Source organism: Passer domesticus, chromosome 10, assembly GCF_036417665.1.
Source record: "Passer domesticus isolate bPasDom1 chromosome 10, bPasDom1.hap1, whole genome shotgun sequence".
Taxonomy (NCBI): Eukaryota; Metazoa; Chordata; class Aves; order Passeriformes; family Passeridae; genus Passer; species Passer domesticus.
In genome coordinates, this window is record NC_087483.1 from 41,874,769 (window position 1) to 41,893,163 (window position 18,395).

Sequence of the window (18,395 nt, forward strand, 5' to 3'; positions counted from 1 at the left end):
ACATCCCAAGCTTTAGAGTGATTTATTTGAAATTAACCCAAAAATCCGTTTCCACAGAACCCAGGAGCTCTAATTCTTGGGGTTTCAAGGTTGTTTCAGGAGGGTATGGGATTAAATGAGGATGAGGGGGAGTGTGTGGGGTCTCCTGAAGGAGGGAATGTTGAAATGAGGATCAGAGGGAGTGTGTGGGATCTCCTGAAGGAGGGAATGAGGATGAGAGGGATGTGTGGGATGCCCTGAAGGAGGGAATGGTTCAATGAGGATGAGAGGGATGTGTGGGATCTCGTGGCTGCTGCAGACACTCCCAGCAGCTAGGCTGGCTCCTGGGTTTGTTGTGTGGGATTGGAAGGCAGCGAGTGCTGAGGAATGAGCTTGGCTGGGGCAGTGTCCGTGTGTGCTGCAGGAGTGAGGGACGGGATGGATGGGATGGGATGGGATGGGATGGGATGGGATGGGATGGGATGGGATGGGATGGGATGGGATGGGATGGGATAATGGGATGGGATAATGGGATGGGATGGGATGGGATGGACAGGATGGGATGGGATGGGATGGATGGGATGAAACGGGACGGATTCTTGGCCGGGCTGGGCAGGAGCAGAGCCAGCCGTGAGTCACGGCGGAGGTTGGGTAAGCAGCGCAGCAGCACAATTGGAGCAGCCCCGTGACCTCAGAGCCGAGCTCTGTATTTAAGATCTGGCTCGCAGATGCTGCGGGAGGCTCGGGCAGCGCGCAGGCAGCCCGGCGGCGGCGGGGACAGCCGGGGACACTGCCCGGGACGATGGCACTGCTGCTGCTCTCCGCCCTGCTGTGCGAGCAGGCTGCAGCCTGGGGCTTCAGGGATGGCGTGCTGCACAACTCCATCTGGCTGGGTAAGAAATCGCTGCCTCTCCCCCAGCCCGTGCTCGTCCAGCAGCACACAGCTCAGCTGGGCATTGATATTAATATTTATCTGCGCTGAAACCCATTGAAATCGCTTTATCTGAATAGCCTTTTTACAAGCTTGCTATTGGTACAGTGTCACCGAACTGCAGGAAAATGTATTTATTTATTTAAAAAGGTAATTATAGAACGTTTCAGCTGAATGTATTTTCCTGCAGCGGGAGGTAAAGTGAGAACTGCGCTCATTAAATAGCAGTGGCTTTGTTTTGAGGGAAAAGGAGCCTGAAAAGAAACATTTGCCAAAGGAATGAATTACTTTCTGCATGGACATACTTCCCATGCCTGGGGTCCTGCATGGGAAACGAAATGATCTGGAAATAACAGCGATGATATTTCCTGGCTCTCTGGAAAAGTGCAGAAATGGGGACGTTTGGGCTGTTCACGTCGTTTGGGGAAGATTTCAAAAGACAAAAATGCCGTGGGCAGGTTTGTGGTACCCCCAGTGTGTCTCGGGAGCTCTGAGGGTTCTTTTACAGCCCCTGGTAATTATCATTAGAGCAGAGAGCTGACTCAGGCTGGAGCCAGAACCCAGTGCTCTGTTTTCCAGACAAACCCTTCCCGATCCTCCATCCTGCAGAATGCTGTGGGTTTCCCTGAGGATCTCCAGGAATCCCTGGAGCTGGCAGTGCCCAGTGTCCCCTGGAGCTGGCAGTGCCCAGGTGTCCCCTGGAGCTGGCAGTGCCCAGTGTCCCCTGAGGCTGGCACTGCCCAGTGTCCCCTGGAGCTGGCAGTGCCCAGTGTCCCCTGAGGCTGGCAGTGTGCAGGTGTCCCCTGAGGCTGGCAGTGCCCAGTGTCCCCTGGAGCTGGCAGTGCCCAGGTGTCCCCTGAGGCTGGTAGTGCCCAGTGTCCCCTGAGGCTGGCAGTGCCCAGTGTCCCCTGGAGCTGGCAGTGCCCAGGTGTCCCCTGAGGCTGGTAGTGCCCAGTGTCCCCTGAGGCTGGCAGTGCCCAGTGTCCCCTGAGGCTGCAGCCCCTCTCAGAGCAGCCTGCAAAGCACCAGGAGCACAAACCAGGCACAGCAAGGATCTTTTTTTTCCATTTTTGCACATTTTTAAAGGCTCCTCTTGGGATAACAGCGATCATTTCAGCAGTTTAATGAATTGAAGGCAAGTGGAAGGAAAATCTTTTTTAAAATGCTTCAAAACGGAGCGACTGTGGGCTAATTGGAAGGCATCATAAAATTCTGTTTGGCTACACCTCGAAGCATTTACCAGGAGAGTTAATAAAAATAAAGCAGGGGTAAAAAACCTGATGGCTTTCTCTAAGTAAACAAACCCAAATAGGAATGCACATCTTGTGTGAGTGCAGCAATACCATTGCTGAAATGAACCTCAGAGCGCAGTTCATTCAATCAGCAGTGGAATTCAGGGGCTCTGTATATAAACGAAGATAAAATTGGCAAATTCACAGCCATCCAGTTCATGCTTCTTGAAATTTAAAGTAAAATAACTTGAATAGTAAAGGAAGTCACCCCAACCTCAGCCTCGCTCGAGCATCAGTGGAATAAAAGCAGGGGGTGCACAGTGACATCTGAGCTTTGCTTTTCCCCTCTTCTGATAGAGAAGCAAACCCAAAATTCAGGAAAATGTCCATTTTACCTTTTTCCTCCACTAACCATTACCATGCATATATATTTATTCTATCATTATATATTTTATATATAATATATAAAAATATTATATATATATATATATTTAATATATATATATTAAATATATAATGATAGAATATATTATAAAGCAGAGGGTGCACAGTGACATCTGAGCTTTGCTTTTCTCCTCTTCTGATAGAGAAGCAAACCCAAAATTCAGGACAATTTCCATTTTACCTTTTTCCTCCACTAACCATTACCATGCATATATATAAAGATATAAAGATATAATTATAGAATATATTATAAACAATATGTAATAAATTATTTTAATACTATATTTATAATATAGTATATAAATATATAATATAGAATATAGAATATAGAATACAGATATAGAATATAGAATATAGAATATAGTATATATAATATATAATATAGAATATAGAATATAGAATATAGGATATATAATATAGAATATAGAATATAGAATATAGAATATAGAATATAGAATATAAAATATTATATTTAAACATTATAAATTTAAATATAATAAATAATATATGATGTGTTATATACAATATAGAATAGAGATAATATTCTATATTATATAATATATAATATATAAATATGTAAATATAAAAAAGCAAAAATATAAAATATATATTATATAGAAATATATTTTACATTATATATTTATAATTTTGGATTGCTATCACTCTGGATACACTTCTTTTACCTTTTTCCTTGTCCCAAAGCCCCTGTTGCCCCTGAGGCAGGCTGTGTTCCTGGTGCCCCTGGAATGTTGGTGCTGCTCCTTTTTGCCCCCAGCCCGCTGTGAGCAGGGCTTTATTGCCAGCTGTGGGGGGCAGCTTTGCCTTGCCCAGATTTGCTGCTGTGCTCGTCCAGTGCCAGTTCTCAGTGCTGAGAGGTTTTCCAGGACAGCTGCTGCCCTCTGCTCACAATTCCAATTCCTCTCCCATTCCCACTCCCTGTCTCAGGGGGGTTCAGGAGCTGCACCAACTCTGTTTGGTGAATCTCTCTGAGCATCAGAGGGCCCTGCCAGGAGCTAAGTGGCCACCCTCTGCTTAAAAATGAAATATTGCTCTTTATTTAGCATTTAGCACGGGGCTCATGCATGCTGCAGGTGCTTTATTGGCCAAATTTCCTGCTGCCCGTGCTCGTGCAGCAGAGGCTGGCTGCATTTCAGCCCCTCCTGCTGCTCGGGGTGGGCTGGGGGTCCCTGTCCTGCAGGACCCTGCTGTCCCTGGGCTCCTCGGAGCATCTGGGGAGGTGCAACCCACGGCCCCGTGGCAGGTGCTTGTGATGCCAGAAAAATCAGCATTTGCTGCAGGTTCATCCTCAGGGCTCCATGAACAGCGACTCCTGAGCGTTTTCCTGTGGATGTGGGGATGGGAGCACACCCAGAGCCATGAATATGTACACGAAGGGTTAACCCTGCTCTGACCCAGCTCTGTGCTGCCTGCTGGGCTTATCTCCCTGCACAGCCCCACGTGGAATTAAGGAGGGAGGGGGAAATATTGCCAGAGCACGATGCCATCAGTTCATCGGGATTTTCTGTCGGGGAGTGCAGTGCCACTGGCTGCCAGGCAGAGCCAGGACGTGTGTGTGTGGTCTGCTGTGCCAAAGGCTGTTTGGTCATGTGGCAGAGCAATAAAAGGGATGGAAGCTGGTTGCTCCTCGCAGGGTGCTGCTGCTGCTTTCAGCCCTGCAGACTGTGAAGGGCTGGTCTCCCCGGCAAGATGTCCATTTAATTCTGCCAAAATTAAATGTGTGAGAGGGTATTTCTTGTTGGGACTCAGGTGTTTGTTAGTTATTACCTGTGTTACAGTCTCACAAACCATGACTTCTGCAGCACTTCACTCTGACACACTAAAAATGGAGCTGTGTGTCTCTCTCTCCAAGGCCTTTTAAGGATAAATTGTCCCATTAAGAAATGACACCTCAATTATTTTCACTTTTAACCCAATAACCAACCACCCATGACCCGCAATGTGGACTTTTTATCCAATTACACAAAACCACCCAAACCCGTGGAGAAGAAGGAGAAGAAGGTGAAGCAGAAGGACCAACCTTCACCCCAAACCCTGCATCTTGTTCTATATTTATCACTATATTCTAAACCTTAAACTCTGAGTTTCCCACCCTGTGATATCACACACTTCTGTCCAAACTCCACAGCCACAATCCCAGTTCTGTCATTCCATTTTGGAAGCTTCTCCACGGCCTCAGGTCAGTGCAGTGTTCTCCTGGGGTCAGTGCCTGGCAGCACAGAAATCTGAAATTCCCAGCAGCCAGCAGAAATAATCTGGAAAACCTGCTGCCTGTCCATAGGGACATCCCAGCAGGAGGTGGGGGAAGATACCTTTAGAGGGATAAGGTCTGAAAATAATATTGCCAGGTGGAAAAAAATCACCTAAAAATGGTGAGATTTTAGTGGCAGCTCTGAGAGCTCAGGGAATACAATCAGTGGTTTCCCACCCCCTTCCCTGGCTCTGCAAGGATCAGTAATGGCGATTCCAGGCCAATGATTGATGCTTCTCATGCCCAGAACTAAGAGCAAAATCTTGTGAAATAAAAACTTTCAGAAGTTAAAAAAATTAAATTAAAAACTTTCAGAAATTCTTCAGAACTTTCATCCCCAGTCCTCGTCCCTCACACTGTGCTTTAAATTCACTGATGTGTTGAATTCTCTAAGAAAATCAACACAACTTTCTGTGCCTCAGACATTTCCATGGTGTCTTCTACAGATCCTTCCCCAGTCTGATAAACATGGCAAACATGGGAACAAAAAATTCCCAGCTTTTTAAATTGTCATCTGAGAAATGTGGGAAATGGATGTAGAGAAAATTAAATTACACTTATAGTGTATTGTAATTAAAAACCAGTTAGCTTGTAATTGCAATAAGGTGAATTATAACATCTGTGTTGTCTCACCATTCTCATGAGACTAAAAATAGAATAAAAGTTTTTAAAATGCCTCTGAGTCAGAAAAGAGCATAATCCAACAAGAAAGAGTAAAAACATAATTTATACCTCGAGAAAAGTATCAGCTTTTTTATCAGCACTTGTAAATACCAATTTACAGTTAAAATAAAAACATTTACAGAGCGTGCAGGCAGGCCCAGCACGGAGCTGGCTCCTGGGGGACTCAGGGATTCCCCAGCCCTGCACTCCCAACCCAACATTCCCAGCCCTGCACACACACACTGAGCTGATTTATCTTGATTTCTCATGGGCTCAGCCATGACAGCCTGCTGAGTGGCTGCAAAGTAATACTTCCTGTCAATAAATCCAAAGTTATGCTTCTGCTTTTTTGCTTTGCTTGCTTTTAGCCACGCAGATTTGCCAGTTTGCCAACCTAAACCAAATGTTTGGGTGACTTTGGCTAATGCTTCAGGTTTAGATCCCAAATGTTTGTCCAACACAGCCCCCCAAAAACCATTTCCCACCTGTTTAAATGGTGTGCCAGTGGGTGTTTGGCCAATCCCAAAAGAAATTCAAAAAGCTGCAGCAGGCACATTTATGGGATCATCCCAAATTGTCTCTGGATTCTGGTGGAGGCATGGGAACAGTGGGCTCCTCACCTTCCCAAGAAATCTTCTGAGCCTCAAGAATCAGAGACCCTTGGCTCCACGTGCATGACCTATTGTGTCACACGGAATTAAACAGGCAAAACCCATCTTTAGTTAAGGACGTTACTCCCTTTCACAGTATATTTAAAAATCAGGCCTCATGAATGAATTCCTGTGAATAAATTCTCAATTTAAAAGGAGTTTTTGTACTAGAACATGGCACGATCCCCCAGCTGTGGGTTGTTAGGCTCCTCCAGGAAGATTTTTCCTTGGAGGAGCTGTTATCCCATGGCAGTGACATTCCCAGGGATGCTGCAGAAGGAGGCTCTCCCTCTCCTCAGACTGCTGTCAGCAATATAATTCATTTCTCTGGGCACAAAACCCACCCTGGCAAACATCATCCTGTGTCTGTTAAGGGCTCTCACCATTCCCAACCACAATTCAGTGGCTTTTTTAAAAACCTCCTCCATCCCAGCCAAAAGCACCGACCCCAAGCGTGTCCCTAGAAAATACATCCTTTATTTTTATGCTGCAAAAATGCTGCCTGCCTTCCATCATTCCTCAGCCACGTTGGCTGGGCAGAGCTGCAAACAGCCATTCCTCTCAGATTCTGCTAAATATAAGTGAGACCTAAACAAGAAACCCTTCAGATGAGATATGCAGACTGCTGCTGAGACAGATTTCCATACATATGGCACCAGACAAGTGCAACATGCAAAGATTGTAAAGCTTGGAGCAGCACTGGCAGTTTCTAGGTTTCCTTGGAAAGCTGTTTTATCTCAGAATTGCCACAGCAAAGTAAAAAATAATGAAGAAATTGCTTTAATTTTCTGCGCAGCAGAAATGTCAGCCAGCAATTGTTCTGGTCCTGCCCTTTGTGACACACGCTCAGATATTTTTATTTGACATTTTCCCCCCTTTAATTTCTGCCTCTCCTCCATCCAAGTAGCTGTGATTTCACTTCTCTGGAGACTGAAAACAAAGCTCTGATTCATCTTCCAGAGGCTCTGGGAGTTCCAGCCAGGAGGATGCTGTGATGGGGATCCAGGAGGGTTCCCCTGAGCCAGACAGGACACGCAGGGCTGGGGATGCTGACTCCAAGCTGTTCCCAAACCTCTGCCCCTGGAGCATCCCGGGGGAGCCTCCCCAGCTCTTGTTGATTTTCTGTTCTTCACGAACTTCCCCCACCCCAAATCCTAACTCTGGGTCACACACATCCACCCCTGTGGGTGTCACACACATCCACCCCTGTGGGTGTCACACACAATGCCTTTTTGTGCTACTAAAACCAGAAGCCAGACAAAATTGAGATAATAAAAAGCAATTCTATTTATTGAAGGGCCTTCAGGTACATTTAAAGCAGACAAAGCCCCCCAGGGGCTGCACCCAAAGTGGACCACTGGTCACAGGTTTCACACTTTTATAAGTTTGGTCAATTTATATATTGGGGGTTAATCTGTCCCAATTCCAGCTTCAGCTAATGAAGTAATTTTCCCCAAATTTGCTCCCCCCAACTCCCTTTTGTTTCCATCTCTCAGGGCCTGAGGCAGTGAGGTGTGCTTGACTGTCAGGCCTGGAGAGAAATGGTTTGTCTGACAAAATGGGAGAACAGCAGCTGATACTGAATTTGGAGTTCTACACCAAAGAACTGCAGGATTACAAATACACGAAAAATATAAAAGCCAAAATCCTCAGGCATCACACACATCCACCCCTGTGGGTCACACACATCCCTTGGGGTGTCACACACATCCCTTGGGGTGTCACACACATCCCTTGGGGTTGGCAGGGCTGAGCTTTCCTGACTCTCTGTGGCACAGCTGAACATTTCTTCCTCTGTGTTATAGATACAGGTGAAATTAAAATATTGGCTTTAAAATATTAAAATATTGGCTTTTTGCAAATATTTAAATGGATTCTATGTGTATAATGTTAAAGTTACTTTGTTATAAAGATGTACTTTTTATTTCTGTTCTTGATTAATCTTAGACATAGTAGAAAGGTAGCTATACTTGTATTAAAATACCTACTTAGATAAATTAACATCCAGTGAACATTTTAAAAAGACACTTAATACAAATCTGCCAACTATCAGTACTCGCTGTCTGAAGACAGTGTAGACCAAGGTCCAAAAATTAGAGGTGATTAACTAAAACCACAACCAAAAAATATGCATACTCTAAAAAAAATAGACTCAAAAAAGAACCACACTGAATAATTCTTAGAACAAATAAACTAGTTTAGGAAAAAAGTTTACTATGCATAAGAGTCTATGAATATACAACAAGCTGATGTAAAAAGAAAAGCATTAAGAAGTGTCCCCAAAAATAACAAAGTAGTTTTGGCTGAGTGTCACAGCCCTGGCTGGGCAATAACAGACTCCATATATTAGAGAAGGCTGATTATATTCTTTATTAAGAAACCCATTGCTCTTTTATACCCTAGTTCACGTGGACCTCATTGGTCCTTTAGTTAAAGCACCATCACCAGTGGCTAATTAAGAAACCACCCTTGGTAAACCATCTCCATAACACATTCCATGTGCAGCAGGTGAAGATAAGAATTGTTTCTCACTCTTTTCTCTGATACTCTCACAGCCTTCCCCATGACAATGCCTGGGAAGTTGTGTGTTTCTCTGTGAGCAGAGAGCTGCTGCCACAGCTGATATAACCTGGCTGGGACAACCTTCGCTCCATGACCCTTGTCTCCTATCGTCCTTTATTACACTTTTTACATCTTCACAAGGAACAACATCCTCTCCTCCGGTTTAGGAACTGGTGAGGATCAAATAAAGGGAGGAGGTACCAGCTCCCAGATGAGCTGAGAGTGGTAGCTCTTCATGCAAAGGCAACAGCAGAAGCTGTTGGATGCCAGAACTTTGCCAAGGTCACCAGTTAAACCCATGTCTATAACCAGTGACATGTGGAAATGTGCCCTCTGTTGATGGAGTTACTAAATTATCTTTTGTCTCTTTAAAAAGGAAAAAAGCCCAGAAGTTTTTCTCCTCAATTAGGTAAAAAGGCACCTCATAAGACTTCAGGGACTTCACTTCAAACTTAAGGATATCTAATTAGACAGAAGGCAAAAAGTCTCACCTAAGCAATTCACTAGAAAAAGAAGAGAACATAAGAACTAATTGCTTTTGTGGGGTGTTTTACCAGGAGCAAGAGCCTCTTGCCCCTGGCTCAGGTTTTCCCTGTAAAGAGCTTTGTTATTTTGCCTTTTATTAAAATCTTTCTGTTTCTAACACTACCAAATAAACCACCCCACTAATTTTGTGCCATGTGAAGTAGCTGAGCCATCTCAGGTGGGACACATTTCTCCAAGAGCTCATAAGAGCTAACTCAAAGAGATTATTGTGTCAGTGACTAATAAAATGAGACAACACTGGGAATGAAGAGTTCCTGTATGGCTGAGCTGAGAAGGCCCCGACGATGGAGGAATGATGAGGAGGATACAGAAGGCTAATTAATTACTTTATTACACTCTATTTTTCTATACATCTACAACTGAATGTGCCAAGCACTCAACCCTGCACTGAATTTTGTGACTGTCCCGACAGTCCTGACACACACAGGATAGGCCAAGGAAACAAAACACCATCACTCTGGGTAAACAACCTCCACATTGAATTCTGCTTTTGCACAAACACAGCAAGTGATAAGAATTGTTTTTCCCTTCTCTGAGGCTCAGAGAACGTGAATCTCAGAAACATTCTTGGGAGGAATTAAGCACTGGGCCCTGCTTTTCTCAGCGGAACGTGGCGCTGCATCCCTGAGCCGCGCTGCCGGACTCTGGGCACTTTTCCTGAGGAGCAGCCGGCCCTGCAGGGCTGTGGGGGCTGCTGAGGGCTGACCCTGTGTCCCCTGTGTCCCCTGTGTCCCCTGTGTCCCCTGCAGAGCGGGCAGCCGGCGTGTACCACCGCGAGGCGCGCTCCGGCAAGTACCGGCTGACCTTCGCCGAGGCGCGGGCCGTGTGCGAGTACGAGGGAGGACACCTGGCCACGCTGCAGCAGCTGGAGGCAGCTCGGAAAATAGGTCTGGAAAAGCCAGGGCTCCTCACGGGGCTCCTCCCCAGCGGGGCTGGCTGGGTGGGGGGTTGTGGTTTTTGTCCCGGGCTCTGGGGTTCTTTGGAAACTCCGCGGGTTTTTGGAGCAGGGTGAGTGCCGGGGGTCCCTGCCCTGCCAGACAGGAATTCCCAATTCCCAATCTCCCACCCATCCCTGCCCTCTGGCAGTGGGAGCCATTCCCTGGCTCCTGTCCCTCCATCCTTGTCCCCAGTCCCTCTGCAGCTCTCCTGGAGCCCCTTCAGGCCCTGCCAGGGGCTCTGAGCTCTGCCTGGAGCCTTCCCTTCTCCAGGGGAACATTCCCAGCTCTCCCAGCCTGCCCCAGAGGGGCTCCAACCCTGGGAGCATCTCCCTGACCTCCTCTGGACTCTCTCCAATCACTTTGATTTCCATCAAGATATTTTGTCTGCAAGGGAATGAGTTCTGTGCTTGGAGTGAAAAGTGGAGCTGAGTGAGCCCTCCCCTGCATTTCCAGCTGATTCCTAAGAAGTTCTTCATTCATTCAGAGTCTGGGAAAACAATGGAAAATATCCTCCACTCCAGACATTTTTTCACTCTGCTGTTGAGTCAGAAGCTGGCTCCCAGCACCAGCACATGTGAAAAGGGCACTTTTGTTTCTTCTGAGGAGCTCAGAGCCCTAAGATGCCACAAATATGTTCCAGTTCCTCTCCACGAAAACATTGGATGGGTCTCTACAACATTGCATTCTTTGGCTATTGGTGTTAAGTTCTCAGCCACAAAATGCATTAAGGGGATCTTTTTGTTTGGCAAGAAATCCTTGAGGTATTTCAGGTATTTAAATTTAAATTGAAAGTGTCTTAAGCAAATGCTTGGGGATTTTAGCTGTCCGTAGTATTTTATTTATTTTTAGAACTTAATGCTGAGAACCCTTGAGATGGGATTGAGTAAATTTGTCTGACTTCAAAAGGGAAACAGAGAACACCCTTGGAAAACTCATCCAATGCATAATTTGATTAGAAGTGCTGGTAGAGCACTTAAACCTGACTGTGCAGTCCGTCTGCATTTGATTTGGGGCTTCAGATGAAGAACCACTAATCACATTATGGAGAACACAATTCAATTTTACCCTCTGTATTTAAAATTATCCTCTTAACGTCCTCCTCTCCCGTGTAGCTCAATTTCTCTCAGGCCAATTACACCCAAGTGATTGAGAAAGACTTGGTGCAATAGAAGCAGCCCAGCACTGATCATTTTCTGACTCGTTTTCCCTCTGCTGCAGGTTTCCACGTGTGTGCTGCTGGCTGGATGGCCAAGGGCAGGGTTGGCTACCCCATAGTAAAAGCTGGAGCCAACTGTGGCTTTGGCAAGACTGGGATTGTTGATTATGGAATTCGCCTCAACAAGAGCGAGAGGTGGGACGCCTACTGCTACAACCCCAACGGTGAGGAGCAACCCCAGGGCTGTCCTTCTGTCCTCTTCTGTCCTCTTCTGTCCTCTTCTGTCCTCTTCTGTCCTCTTCTGCATTTAGCCCACCATTTATCTGAATAATCTGAGGGCTTTCTGCCCATAATCTGAGGTATTCTGCCTGCAACAGGCTAATTTTAGGGTTAAACCTTATTTTTTTGGTCCGAGATGGAACAGCTTTGAAAATAAATGCCCTGCCTGGGACTGGCATTCTTAGGAGGATTGTCCTAGGGAGGAACTGGGAGGAATTCCTAGGGAGGAATTTTTTCCTGGCACAGGGTGCCCTGGATCCCTGGCAGTGCCCAAGGCCAGGCTGGACAGGGCTTGGGACAGTGGGAGATGTCCCTGCCATGGCAGGGGTGGATGGGATGAGTTTTAATGTCCCTTTCCATCCAAACCATCCTGTAATTCTACGATTCCCTGGGTGAAACTCCCACCAGCAGTGCTCTGTGTGTATTAGAGAGGGAGAAGTGGATCTCCAGAGCAGATCAGAGTTCCAGCACGACTGACAAGAACCCCAGCAGAGACATCTCCCCATGCCCTGCCCACTGCTCTGCAGGTGACTGCAACACCCACATGGCCACTGGTGCCTTGGTGTCCCTCCAGCCAGCAGGGACAGGGCAGATGTGGCACCAGGAAGGGCAGCAAAGCTCAGCTTGGCCCTGGGGCCGCTCCCCGGCCTGGCAGAGCCGGGCTCAGGCTGGGCCATGACGTCTGCACAGCTGTGCACATTTTGTTTGTGCTCCCAGGGCTGGGGCTTGTTTATGTTCATCAAATAGCTCTGTGGGGTGGGGGCCCTCCCCAGATGTTCCACACGCTCACACAGAGCTGCAGAGAGACTCCTGCCCTCGGAATTTCGGCGTGGGACTGTTCCTTTGTCTGCTCTGGGCCACGGGGAGCTGCTCTCCGGTTTGGTCAGAGCCCAAAAGGAAACCAGAGCTGCCAAAAGTGCAGAGCCACGAGCCTGCAGCCTGCAGGGATGGGCGTCCAGGGGCTGTGGAGCCTGGCTGGGCTGTCTGCAGGCGGGACAGGGACAAATCCCTGACACAACTGAGCCTGTGCTCTGCTCCAGGAGGCCAAAGAGGCCAAGAGGAACTTGTGGAACTGTTGGGGTGATTGAAGTGTTCATCCCATCTAGCAGGGATGATGGAATGATGGAATCATGGAATGGGCTGGGTTGGAAGGGACCTTAAAGCCCATCCAATGCCACCCCTGCCATGGCAGGGACACTCCCACTGTCCCAGGCTGCTCCAGCCTGGCCTTGGGCACTTCCAGGGATCCAGGGGCAGCCCCAGCTGCTCTGGCAATCCCAGCCCAGCCAGGAATTCCCAATGTCCCACCCATCCCTGCCCTCTGGCAGTGGGAGCCATTCCCTGGCTCCTGTCCCTCCATCCTTGTCCCCAGTCCCTCTGCAGCTCTCCTGGAGCCCCTTCAGGCCCTGCCAGGGGCTCTGAGCTCTGCCTGGAGCCTTCCCTTCTCCAGGGGAGCATTCCCAGCTCCCCCAGCCTGGCTCCAGAGGGGCTCCAGTCCTGGGAGCATCTCCCTGACCTCCTCTGGACATTCTCTAGCAGCTCCAGGTCTTTCTTGTGTTGCAGCTCCTGAGCTCTCCAGGTGCTGCAGTGGATTGAGCTGGGAAGTTCTGGGCTTATGGACTCTGGGAAGTTCTGGGCTCATGGACAATGTACAAACTCTGGGAAGTTCTGGGCTCATGGACACTGTACAAACTCAGGGGATTAAGGGGTTAATCCATCTTAGTGCTCCTGATTCCTGTGCCCTGCATACCCTGACACAGCACCTCCCTCTCCCCAGCTCTAAACTGGGATACATCCTAAATTCAGGCAGGAATTCCCAGTCTGGTCAGCCCCACTGGCAGGGAGCTGGCAAAGTCCAAATGCCCCTGGATCAAAGCAGGAGTGGTTTTATCCCAAAGGGAATGTGGAGCAGCAGGAACAGCAGGAGTACAACAGCAGGTCTGTGATCACGAGCTGGTTTTTGTTTGAGAAACGCTTGCAAGGGGTTTTTGAAGAAAAAGGGATGAATCTGAGTGTCAGTGTGACTTGCTAGTACAGCTGTAAAGCTGGAGAGAGCCAGAAATCCCAAATGCCTTTCACATAAAACACAGCTCTGGCCCCAAACACACTGAAGGCAATGAGAGCTTTTCCTGTGAATTCAGTGAGGTTCGGATCATGCCTCTTGCTTCCAAAAGATCTCCTTCCAAAATCTGAGTGTCTAAGTTTGAAAAGACAGGTATCTGCTAAGGCAGGAGCCCCCCCTGAAATGGAAAATGTAAATCCCCTTCCCCCGAATTATTGTAATTTTGAAATTAAGGGGCTCTCAGGCAATGATATGGGAATAGGAATAACAGTTCTTTATTAGGAAAACTAAAAATACAAATGCAATAGTACAAAAAAAGAAAAGAAACCCCTGGCAGAGTGAGAGCAGGAGATGAGCCCTGTGGGTCAGGGGGTGGCACAGCCCCATCCCATGGGGGCTCAGCCCTCCTGCAGTGCCAGCTGTGCTGCTGCTGGAGCAGGGATCCTGCACAAGGGGGGAGTTTTCCTCTGCAGCTCCAGGGGGCTGGAGATGGGCCTGGTGCTCCTCTGGGAATGCAGGGCAGGGGAAAGCTGCTCCTGTGGGAATGCAGGGCAGGAGAAAGCTGCTCCTGTGGGAATGCAGGGCAGGAGAAAGCTGCTCCTCTGGGAATGCAGGGCAGGGGAAAGCTGCTCCTGTGGGAATGCAGGGCAGGAGAAGGCTGCTCCTCTGGGAATGCAGGGCAGGAGAAAGCTGCTCCTGTGGGAATGCAGGGCAGGAGAAAGCTGCTCCCCTGGGAATGCAGGGCAGGAGAAAGCTGTTCCTCTGGGAATGCAGGGCAGGAGAAAGCTGCTCCTCTGGGAATGCAGGGCAGGAGAAAGCTGCTCCTGTGGGAATGCAGGGCAGGGGAAAGCTGCTCCTGTGGGAATGCAGGGCAGGAGAAAGCTGCTCCTGTGGGAATGCAGGGCAGGGGAAAGCTGCTCCTCTGGGAATGCAGGGCAGGAGAAAGCTGCTCCTGTGGGAATGCAGGGCAGGAGAAAGCTGCTCCTCTGGGAATGCAGGGCAGGAGAAAGCTGCTCCTGTGGGAATGCAGTGCTAAAGGCTGCTGTGCTGTCCCAGGCTCAGATTGTATCCAGGTAGGAATGCTTGGCTCCTCCCCTGGGCAGAGCATCTCCCCGTGGGATGATGGAATTTGATCAGCCATGCAGGGACACTGACTGGCCATGGACAGAAGATAATTAACAATTAATGGCCCATGGACAGCAGAGATCTCCTGGAGGGAGGATTGGTGTGGAAGAGATAAAGAAAAACTGCCCAATGAGCAGAGGAGAACTGCCCCAGCTCTGACAGATTGGGATAGGATACACCAAGCTATTAGTTACATCAAAATAGCTCATTATATTCATTGGATAAAGCAACAGCTTATTCATTCATGACCAAACTGGACTGTATTTTATTGGTACAAAGCAATTAATGTCAATAATGAATTGGCAGGAGTTTACAACAAATTTTGAAGGCACGAATGCTGCTCACTAAGGCTGCAAGTATCCCTTATGTGTCTATTTCATCAGTTTCCTTGCTAATGCCTTGCTTTCTTCCATGCTGTGGATAAATTCATATTTTATCAATTTCTTCTGCTGCTAACTCCATTGTTTGGCCTGCAGAGCAGCTGCTAAGCCCATCCACAAGAATTTTTATCACCCTGGATGTCCCTGTGTGATTCCCTACAGATCCCCAGCTCCAAGTGCTTGAAGATTCAAACCACAGCCAGAATTAAAACTCCAACTCTCCCTGCTTTTATCTCCCCGTTAGGAAAAGAGTGTGGTGGAGTCTTCACGGACTCCAAACACGTTTTCAAGTCGCCGGGCTACCCCAACGAGTACGAGAACCAGCAGGTCTGCTACTGGCACATCCGGGTCAGGTACGGGCAGAGGATCCACCTGCAGTTCCTGGAGTTTGACGTGGAGGATGACACTGCCTGCCTGGCTGACTTCCTCGAGGTCTACGACAGCTACGACGACGTCAACGGCTTTGTGGGCAGGTAATGCCAATTTGATGTGCAAATTTAGGGTTCATTTGTCCCCCCCTTCAGAAGAACGCTGTTTAGAAATTGTAAATTTTAACATTTACTTGATAAATGTAAAATAAATAATATAATATATAAACCATAAACCATAAACTATAAAAACTATAAAATATAATATATAATATATATGATATAAATGTAATATATAATATATAATATATAATATATTATATAATATATAATATGTAATATGTAATATGTAATATATAATATAATATATAATATATAATATATAATATATAATATAATGTATATTAATATATTATATAATATATAATATGTATTGTATAAAGTCTATAGTCTATAGTATACTATAGTATATATATTATATATAGCATGTAGTATATTATAATATACCATACATTATATATAATTGGGCATATATATTATATTATATTATATTATATTATATTATATTATATTATATTATATTATATTATACTATATTATATTATATTATATTATATTATATTATATTATATTATATTATATTATATTATGTTATATTATATTACATTATAGCTATTATAGCTATTATATTATTCTATTTCATACTATACTATACTATATTATATTGCTTACATTATATTTACTTAATTATATTATATCATATTATATTATGTTATGTTATATGGCTATATTCCTTTTTTTCCAGGTTTTGTGGAGATGAGTTGCCAGATGACATCATCAGCACAGGTAATTAATTTTCACTCTTTGTGGGAAATGGAAAAGCCAATTAATTACTTTGAAACAAATGTAAATCAGGGAAGTGTTCCCTAAAAAAAACCAACCTTAAAACCCAAAAAACTGTATCTGAAAAAAACCTTAAAACTCAAAAAAATACATCTGAAAAAAACTTAAAAACTAAGAAATACATCTGGGAAATTTAAAACCCAAAAAATACATCTGAAAAAGTTAAAAACCCAAAAAACATATCTGAAAAAAAAAAAGTAAACCCCCAAAATTGTATCTGATAAAAGATAAACCCCCAAAAATATATATGGAAATAAATCAAAACCTAAAATAAATGTGAAAAAAAATTAAAAATACCAAAAAATAGATGTGAAAAAATTTAAAGTCCCCCTCAAATCCACGTGAATCCCCCCACAATTCTGTTTTCCCGGCGCAGGGAACGTGATGACGCTGAAGTTCCTGACGGACGCCTCGGTGACCGCGGGCGGGTTCCAGATCCGCTACTCCACCCTGGACTCGCCCGCCCAAGCCAAAAACGCCACGGCCCAGGGCAAGGGCGGCTTCCTGGCGGGGAAATTTGGCATCATGTGAGCAGGACTGCCAGGCAAAAAGGGCCTTTACACTCAACACAATCCTGAATTTTTCAGGCGTTTTTTTATCTCTCTGAATTTTTCTCTTTGGCTTTTCTATGTTTCGGTAACAAAGCACACTAGGGAATAAATTATAAAATATACTTACATGGATAATAGAGAATTATTTTTAGAATACAAGTACTGTAAAAATTGGAAGAATTCATTGCTACCAAAGACTTTACATTTTTTTTTTAATATCAACTGCTCTTTCTCCTCATTTCTTGCACCACTTGAAGAAACTTTTTGTGTGTCTGTCCTGGTTATTTTTAAACTTATCAGGTTCTTCTCTCCTTATTTCCCTTGATTTTCACATATTTATTTTTTAGACTGTTGCTTTTCCCCCCTGTTCTCTACACATTATTATTATTCTTTTTTGTTTTTAATGAACTGGTTTGCTTGAACTGGAAGGGCCTTCAATGTAAGGTGTTTTTAAAAACACAAAAATTCATCTTGTGGATGGCCTGGCAGGCACCAGGTGAAGATTGGGAAGCAGCACAGAGAGCACAGGATCAGCTGGATCCAGACTTCCATTTTCTTGTCAGATCCATGGATTCTGTCAGGGTTTCCTCATGCACAGAATGAAGTCCTTTCACAAGAATTAAAGGAATGACTTGGTAAAGAGAATAAAAGTGGTGAGAGGAAGCAGCAGGAGGAACTTCTCACCGAGCACGTTCACAAGACACCACCGAGGTGCTGGACCTTGTTTACACAGATTTGAGACTGTTCTAGCTGAAATTGCTGAATTTAAAATCCTTTCAGACTGTTCCAGCTGAAATTGCTGAATTTAAAATCCTTTCAGACTGTTGTAGCTGAAATGGCTGAATTTAAAATCCTTTAGGACTGTCCTAGCTGAAATTGCTGAATTTAAAATCCTTTCAGACTGTCCTAGCTGAAATTGCTGAATTTAAAATCCTTTAGGACTATTCTAGTTGAAATTGCTGAATTTAAATCTTTTCAGATTGTTCTAGTTGAAATTGCTGAATTTAAAATCCTTTAGGACTGTTCTAGTTGAAATTCCTGAATTTAAAATCCTTTCAGACTGTCCTAGCTGAAATTGCTGAATTTAAAATCCTTTCAGACAGTTCTGGTTGAAATTGCTGAATTTAAATCCTTTCAGACAGTTCTAGTTGAAACTTCTGAATTTAAAATCCTTTCAGACTGTTCTGGCTGAAATTGCTGAATTTAAAATCCTTTCAGACTGTTCTGGCTGAAATTGCTGAATTTAAAATCCTTTCAGACTGTTCTGGCTGAAATTGCTGAATTTAAAATCCTTTCAGACTGTTCTGGCTGAAATTGCTGAATTTAAATCCTTTCAGACTGTCCTGGCTGAAATTGC

The 18,395-nt window shown here is 45.4% G+C and overlaps 1 protein-coding gene across 1 annotated transcript; it reads left to right on the top strand.

The window, feature by feature from the left end:
* Nucleotides 1-673: 673 nt before the first annotated feature.
* TNFAIP6 (TNF alpha induced protein 6) lies at nt 674-18,395 on the top strand. The gene is made up of 6 exons (XM_064435337.1): nt 674-872; nt 10,026-10,163; nt 11,433-11,594; nt 15,461-15,689; nt 16,390-16,430; nt 16,864-18,395. Exons 1-6 carry the CDS (start codon nt 782-784, stop codon nt 17,016-17,018), a joined length of 816 nt encoding a protein of 271 aa, XP_064291407.1. The 5' UTR covers nt 674-781; the 3' UTR covers nt 17,019-18,395.

What these genes read in the sequence shown, in the direction of transcription:
- TNFAIP6 (XM_064435337.1), top strand. Translation starts at nt 782, where the DNA reads ATGGCACTGCTGCTGCTCTCCGCCCTGCTGTGCGAGCAGGCTGCAGCC. An exon ending in GGAGGCAGCTCGGAAAATAG is followed by an intron (nt 10,164 to 11,432) that starts GTCTGGAAAAGC and finishes CCTCTGCTGCAG; the next exon opens with GTTTCCACGTGTGTGCTGCT. An exon ending in AGATGACATCATCAGCACAG is followed by an intron (nt 16,431 to 16,863) that starts GTAATTAATTTT and finishes TTCCCGGCGCAG; the next exon opens with GGAACGTGATGACGCTGAAG.